The sequence below is a fragment of the Gymnoscopelus braueri genome (assembly GCF_963280865.1).
Source record: "Gymnoscopelus braueri genome assembly, chromosome: 4".
Lineage (NCBI taxonomy): Eukaryota > Metazoa > Chordata > Actinopteri > Myctophiformes > Myctophidae > Gymnoscopelus > Gymnoscopelus braueri.
This window is the reverse complement of record NC_137605.1, coordinates 13,697,957-13,706,394: the sequence shown is the minus strand read 5'-3', so window position 1 is coordinate 13,706,394 and position 8,438 is coordinate 13,697,957. Positions and strand designations below refer to the sequence as shown.

The 8,438-nt window shown below is 41.4% G+C and overlaps 1 protein-coding gene across 1 annotated transcript; it reads left to right on the top strand.

Annotated features, from left to right (window-relative positions):
• Positions 1–270: 270 nt before the first annotated feature.
• LOC308083448 (uncharacterized protein) lies at positions 271–6,040 on the top strand (the record flags this gene model as incomplete). The annotated part of the gene is made up of 5 exons (XM_080425762.1): positions 271–336; positions 2,693–2,852; positions 3,906–4,019; positions 4,899–4,964; positions 5,932–6,040. Exons 1-5 carry the CDS (start codon positions 279–281, stop codon positions 6,038–6,040), a joined length of 507 nt encoding a protein of 168 aa, XP_080281888.1. The 5' UTR covers positions 271–278.
• Positions 6,041–8,438: the final 2,398 nt, after the last annotated feature.

Here is an 8,438-nt window from a genome sequence, read left to right as displayed (position 1 = left end):
AATGGCAAAGATTCCTGGAATGTTTGGGCTAGTCAAACAGCCTGGGGTTGTATAACTGAAAGTTGTAGCAGAGACCAGGCTTTGCATGGGGGGCGGGGCCTCCAGTGTGACATCATGGCTGGGAGGTTGGGTATAAAGTAGTGCATGGAGAGGAGAAGAGGCTCATCCACCTGCAGACTAACACAACAGTGTTGTATTATAGCTGCTCTATAGCTCCCACTGGACTCTTAAAGGATAACACTGTGCACACAGACAGACAGCTGTTAACATTATTAACCATGTCCTCTCACTCCGGACTCCTCCTGCTCATCACTCTGTGGGCTTCCCTGCATGATGGTGAGTGCTGATGATGCTTTTTTGTTTGTTTGTTTTACTCCCAGAAAAAAACAGATTCAGCTGCATCATGCACTGCAGTATTAAGATAGATCGCAGCTATACATGCAATGTGTAAGGAGGATTTTGTAATGATGCTGGTATTATAATTGGCCCATGTAGGCCATGTGTTTTGTTAATGTCCTGTCCATGTGTGTTGGTAGTAGGTACTGCATATTTTGCCTTTTTACTCCAAAACAAATTTCTCCCCCAGAGACAAATGAACTTTGACCTTCAATTTGGAGTAGTCTGCATTACATCAATTAGTTCATCTGACACTTTAGTTGTTAACTTGTTGCTCAACCATGGTAAGAAGAATGAAGTTTGAAAAAACGTCATTCCTAAACTTCAAACCAATTGATATGCTTTTTTGGTGAAGGGAGCAATGTACACAATTAATTAATCACTTAGTGCAGCATTACACTCAGTCACACTCAGGCGCACAAAGCAATAACTGTCTTCTATATAGATGCATGTTTCAGCAAGTCCTTTTCTTCGCCTTCCTTTTAAAAATTTAACAAATTCTAGTCAACATTGCATAAGAACTACAATGATAAATAGCTGTAGCTATCACTAGATCTATAACCTGTTGCATAACATTTGATCTTTTTTCTTGGAGATGATTTTTCTCTGATGTTTTGACCAGAGTGAGCTGCTATGCTCCTGGTCTGGTCTCTGCTCTGTCTATAGGACCTCCAGCTCTATGACCATGTGGGCTTGTGGGAGCATGACAGTGTTTGCCCTTCACTTTGTCAGCCAATGTATTTAGAGGGAACACTCAAATGTTTGACTGGCACCTATTTACAAGACTTTTTAGTTTGACATGATGGTTGAAGGAACAATCAAACTCATAAATCAAGCTTCACTCACTGGGCCTGTGGATGACCCTTTATATCTCTTCTGTTAATTAAGCAATTAGGAGAAAAGAAAAAGGCTCAGAAGTTGCAACTGCAAGAAGAAAACTGAATTTACAGTTGTGTGTGTGTGTGTGTGTGGGGGGGGGGGGGGGGGGGGCTGAGAACGACTCAGAATTCTGTGATATAAAGTCAGAATTTCACGAAAGAAAACTAGTAATAATTCAGGGCCTTTTAACTTAATTTAATTCAGATTCTTTTTTTAAAGAAGTGAAAGTGATATATTTTTTGTACTCTCTGAAAATGTATAAATTGGATGCACCAAGTGTCACTCTCCACCACCCGAAGGGGTGAATCTATTTTAATCCATTTCATATCAATTTCTTTTCACTGTATGGCAGAGGTTTTCAACTGGTGGTCCGTGGACCACTGGTGGTCCGTGAAGGTATTGCATGTGGTCCCTGACCATGCATGTAGTAATGTAGGAAAGTGAAGATTTTTTATTTGTTCCACTAGTTGAGAAACACATGACCTGAATGATCTCTGATGGTGTGTCAATGTGGTCTTTTACTGGGAAGTTGGAGGTCAAGAAATTCCACAGAAAAAGGGAGCAAATATATCAAAAGGGGGAAATGCACCGGATTGTCTGGTTGAGTCATCATTATTAGGAAATGTGCCCATGTGATCGCATGTGTCTGCTCGGTCATAAATGAGTTACAGTTATCAGTATATCAGTTAACATGAGTTTAACATGGATAAAGTACAGAATAAGGGTAACCGTGGGATAGGAATAGATCAGTGGTTCTCAACCTTTTTTGAGCTCTGGACCACTTGCATATTTCAGTTGAAATATTACTGTTAAGGGCTTGATATATTTTTTGATACATTTAAAAAAGGTATTTTATTTATTTGTTTTGTAGAACATGTTCCCATGCACCTGCAGGCCTTAATTACGCCATGGACCACTAGTAGTCCATGGGCCGTTGGTTGAGAAAATGTGGGATGCATGGAATGCATATCAAGTGTTTCCAAAAATAGCTAATCTTATAGCCCCTATCCCCACCCAACACAACAGTGGTCCCCAGGTTGATTCTTTAGTCAGGGTGGTGGTGGTCCCTGCTTCACAACTAGTTCAAAACCCCTGCTGTATGATAAAGCATGCCATGTGACACAGGGCCGCAGGAAGGGTAGTGCGAGCGGTGCGGCCGCACAGGGGCCCGCACTTGGGGGAGCCCCACATAATTTTTTTTTTTTTTTGTGAACAGAATCACATTTATTAAGAGTTATAAAAATAAATAACCGCAAATAACCACCAAAAACTCGGAAATATCCGCCCAAAACCGCGAAGAAATCGCGCGCGCGACTTCGCACAGGGCCCCGCGTTTCTCCCAGACGGCTCTGATGTGACAGTATGAATGGAACAGCTGAATCAACTTGTCTTGTTCTGTTTTGTTTTCCGGTGGCAGGTTTGGCTCTTCCTCTGACGGAGCAGACAGACGTGGAGGCCAGTGACGCTGTGGTCCCTCCTCACCGGGTCAGGACCAAGCGCTGCTCCTGCAGCAACCAGCTGGACTCTGAGTGTCACTACTTCTGTCACCTGGACATCATCTGGGTCAACACTCCAAGGTTTGATTGAGTTTTGATTGATGCTTTAATTGACAAAGAAAAACACACATAATATTCAAACATGACCATATTGTCGCTATCGGGGCTGAAACCTCTTATCTCCATATTCTTTTATTTTCGTAAATTAACGCCCTACTTGATCATACTACAGTGTCACACAAAAGCATCTTCGCGGCGTTTCGAGCTTGTGGATCTGCTACTTATGATGCTTTTTAATTTGAATCCTGAAAAGTAATAATATTTGTACATGATCCGTCAAAAGTATAAAAAGGTCAGCAGCACAAATACAAGCACGTGCGACTCTGAGAGAGTGCAAATGGAACCATGTTCAAGGTTCCATTTGCACACTCTCAGAGTTATAAATTCATACAGTGACACACAAAGACACACGCATGCATGCACATACACACAACACACGCATAATGTGTTAAAGCACACATGCACTGAAGTAAAATTTGATGAGCATACATACAGCTGTGTACACATCCACTTCGCTGTGTTCTGTTACTGTATGTAATGTACCTAACAGGATGTTTGATATAAACCATAGGTTATCAGTATGGAACTCATCATGCTATCTGCACTGACACTGTATCATTGTTACTGTATAATTAATCTTCCAGCGCGTCATCATATCAAAGAACAAAGTTTAAACAAACAAAGCAGAATATTATCTGTTTTCAATGGAACGATTAAAAGAGTATAGGTGTGGCCCTAGGAGTAGCCCTGCCCGAGGTCATGTATGTAATGGAGTAGCCCTGCATAAGACTAATAGCTCCCTCTGGTCAAGGGGGATTCCTTTTTGGATGAGCGGTAGAATCCGGCCATAATAGTGTGACCAGTACTTCTTCCACTATTTTGTGTTTGTGTTAACACTGAATGATCCCAGCTGGTAATAAACAAGTCTAAAAGGAATATTGTATTCATCTTATTGATTATTGGCTGGCAGAACATCATCAGAGAAACTTATCAACAGTACTTGATATTGAATTTGTGTTTCCCCCCCTCTCTCTCTCTCTCTCTCTCTCTCTCTCTCTCTCTCTCTGTGTGCAGCAAGACAACGATTTATGGTCTGGGCAGTGCCCTGTCCCGGCGCCGTAGATCTACAGGTCGCTGTGTGTGTGCCAACTCTGCTGATCACAGCTGTGCCAGCTTCTGCCACAACAGGTGAGTTGGGAGCCCGACTACCCCAGACAGACAGACAGACACACAGACAGACACACAGACAGACAGACAGACAGACAGACAGACAGACAGACAGACAGACAGACAGACAGACAGACAGACACACAGACAGACAGAGGAAATCCTTATCCATTGAGGTCGTGCAAAAAAAAAGTATAACTTTGAGTGTGACAGCTCAGACACTTGGTGACCCTTGGTGACACTTGGCATCGGTCTGCATTATGTTTACGAGGGCAGGGTCCACACACAGCTCTTTATGGAGTGTGTGTGAGGCGTGGTGCCGTCCATGGCACACACAGGGGTCAGAGAAGAGTTGAGATGCTATCATTAGCTCTGATGCGTGTAGCTCTGATGTGTGTTCAGTAGTACCCTCTCATCAGAGTGTTTTGATTGGCTGAGGGCTGAAGTGAGTAGGAGTTTGATAGGACTAAAAGCCTGAGTCAGGGATTCATGTCTCCAGGAGACGACACGTAAACAAACAATATCACCATGGCTGGAGGGAGTGACGCGCCACGTGAGGCACACTACAGAGACCACAGTTGACATTTTTAAAAACATTTTGAGAAATGATATAAAACATGTGTAATCCACAGGTTACAATAAAATCTTTTGTGAGCGTGTAAAGTTAAGAATGTTTTAGGTTGGCAAAAATATAAGACAACATATAACTATAAATTCCTTGACGGCAGGTTGTGGGTCATATTGTTCCAAGGAGATGCAACACCTTTTCTGTTATCGTGCCAATACAAAAATTAAAGTGTAGTTAGACTGATATAAAAGGGTTCTGAAGACATCTTCAGTTCAGTTCATTACAGTTCAGTTCAGTGATATCCTCTAAACTCTATGACTCTGTTATTTCAGCCCTGACATGCCTTCACCAAAGAACGCCTCCAACATGCCTCAAACCAACGTGCTCAGTATCCTCAGGTAAGGTTTTGAAACCCACGAATACACACACAAATATATTGGTTCTTTGGGGTGGTTGAGGTGCTGCTATACAGCACCGCTGTCATACAAAGAACCTGTTAGAACCACATGGACCCTATAGTGGGAATGGCCATGTCATCATAGGCCAACATTATTCACAAATAGGCAAACGTTTTGCCAACATTTGGTGAAAATAGGCAAACATTCTACGAATATAGCAGATCCACAAGCTTGCAACGTGATGCGCGCATTGCATCGGGTACATGCGTTGTTGTATTTGACATACAATGAAGTACAGTATGGGGTTTTTATAGATGTTCACTACTGGTTCTTCAGCTTAGTTTAGGCAGCTGGTTCTATCAGTCAAAGGTTGTATGTTGCACCAAAAGAGGTTACCCTACTGTATCTGTATGGGCCAAAGCCACATGTTTAATGTATACATGTACTGTACATACATACATCTCACTAAATCAGTGGTTCTCAAACTGAGGGTCGGGACCCTCAGGGGGTCCCCAAATTATTTTGTGGGGTCCCCAGATGATTAGCTTAATGTGCAACATTGTTTTCTCACCAAACAGCAAAACAAACAAACCTACAGTATAAGTGTATACAGGGCATCTGCACATTTCTTAAGTGACAATTTAATGACTTTAAAGACCTTTTTAATACCAAATTGGCCAAATTGTCAAATATTACGTAAGAAAGAGGCAAACATTGTGAAATATAGCTGTTCGGATATTATGTAATATTTATCTGTCAAACTAAATGTAATGCCTCCAATTCCAAGTGCTTGTCAGGGTGGGGGTTCCCCAGTACAATTTACATATGATTTTATATGATTATTTTGGGGGTCGCGGCCTGAAAAGTTTTGGGAAACCTTGCACTGAATAAAACTTCAACAAAGAGGGTTCTGTTTCTGTTTGTCGCTTACCTGTATGTTTGGGGGTTTTTTTTTGTCCACCACCAGATCTGTGGCCAGCATGTCCGCCAGGCTCCGGGACGCGGCCCTCTTGTCCCGCAGCGGGCCGGACCGCCGCCGCCGCCGCCAGGCCTCGAAGCAACAAAACGAGCGCTAACCGGCGCCGTTCCGGAAGGCGGCGAGAGAGAAAGAGTAAGAGAGCGAGAGAGAGAGAGGAGCGCGAGCACCTGAACAAATGTCCCTCCTCGGACACAGAGGAGGAAAAACAAAAGGGCTGCTGAGAGACGTGTCCCAACGCAGGAAGTGGCGGCTGTAGCGCCGCCGCGTACGCCGGTCTGTTTGTACCCAAGAATACAGTAGAGAGGGTGGAAAACGTGATACGGCACGATCCTGGGGACAGTCAGTGTGACAGCTCATGGAAACCAGATGCTGTGGGATTATAGTTCTCAGTGAAAGAGGGCTAAAGCGTCAGGCTATAGGAGTCTGTAGGAGAACAGTAAGCTCCCATGGCTGTTGGGTAGTGGTGGAAGAAGTACTGAGATGTTTTACTTAAGTAAAAGTATCAATTCCACAATGTAGAAATACTGTCTGGTATTCAAAATTTACTTTGAGTAAAAGTACAAAAGTATTGGCCTCAAAATATACTTAAAGTACAAAAAGTAAAAGTACTCATTACGCAGAATATCCCAATTCACAAGTTTTCAAAATGTATGGAAATCTTTTGAAAATAGCAGATCTACAAGCTTGCAACGTGTCGCATCGCGACGCGTTGTGAGCTTGTAGATTGGCTATTTTCATATAGCCGAAGTATATATACTGTAGGGCTGAAGTGGTTGATGCATATTTTCTAAAAATCAAAACCTACAAAGAAACAATAAACTCACGATTTCATATAATTGCTGTGGAGTAAAATAATATTTGCCTCTGAGATGTAGTGGAGTAAAAGTAAAAGTATTGAACATTGGAAATACTCCAGTAAAGTAAAAAATACCTCAAAACTGTACTTACAGTACATGTACTTAGTTACTTTTCACCACTGCTGTTGGGGTCCTGGGTCACTCTGGAGTTATACGTCTTTTATTTTATTTTGTTTTATTGTGTGTCATTTCATCATACACCATCAAATGAGTGTCAATTTAAAGGTGGTGTAAGTGATATCTTTTTTATTTGTTAATTTTGTATTTTGTTTATTTGTAGCTCTATATTATTCCCATAGTAATCATTGGTATATAAAGTGTTTGTTCAGTAACATGGGGTGTCTCCCCGTCTCTCCAGCTCTTTAGTAAATACAAAATACATTTTCAGGATGGGATACCAGTTTTATCCAATCAGGAAACAGGATAAAAAAAGGGAAACGAGCAGACAAAAGTGGAATAAACACTATACAATTTGAGTCCATTTGTACATTCTCAGAGTTCTCATACATGAAAACCTATATTATAAGGGCAGGGGTTTTCAAACCTTTTCATGTCATGCACCTCCGCTGAGACTCTCATCAGGCCATGAAGGGGACAATTAAATTGTGCAAATGAAATAATTGTGCATGAGGAACAGATTCATAGTGGTGATACTGAAACAAATACATTTGTTTTTTGTTTGTTTTTGTTTGTTTTGTATTTTTTTTGTATCATTTTAAGTGAATTTAATTATAGAATTTATTTAAAACACTCTCTTTCCCACTTTGAACCCCACTGACCCTAGAGCACTTTAATATGATGTATATGTATATGTATATTGGTGGCTGCCTGGGGGTTGAAAGGTTAAATTAAGTTATGTAGAAAACATAAAACTATATTAGTGAGTAGAGTTGAATTTCAACACTTATGTATCGCTTGCTGTTGTGTGGAAAAGTGTGAAATGAAATCAACTGAATAAAAAGATGCATCATTTAATATCTTTCACATTGAGCATTCTTGACTGCATATGGTCTTCAAAAGCAATGGTTTCTGGTTTCTGTTTCATGACTGTTTGGAAAGATGAAAGAGGTGTGAAGGGAAAATGACAATATGACACATTTTGTGAACGATAGTTCACAAAATGTTCTTTTAACCAAAGTAAACACTTCTGTGAGTTCAAATGAAAGCCTGAGGTACCGTAGATAAATAGGTAGAACATCTAAAATCAATAGTTTTGCCCAGCAGACAGCTCATGTGCTCATATGGATCCATGGTACCTTGGACAGAATGAAAGAATGCAATGTTTTGTAACGTTCCTCAAGGAATGGAGGGGAGGGGGGGGGGGTGCTTCTCATTGTACAACAGCTTCGTGTCAACCCCTGTTCCTATAGTTTGTACATACTGTCCTTATTCCTTATACATTCTCACATGACTCTTTAACACACTCAGACACGCAGACCACAGACAGGGCTGTGGTCTGCATGGGACCAATCAATCACTAAGCATGATGGGAATTAAAGCCCAAAGTAATTTTACTGTCACTTGATGAATCATAGCGTTTAGTGAACTGACCTGCACTCATACCTTCTGATGGGGATGATGAGTGATGCTGATGAGTCCACCTGATAACGCTCCAGTGCTAATGCGCCTCTAATTACT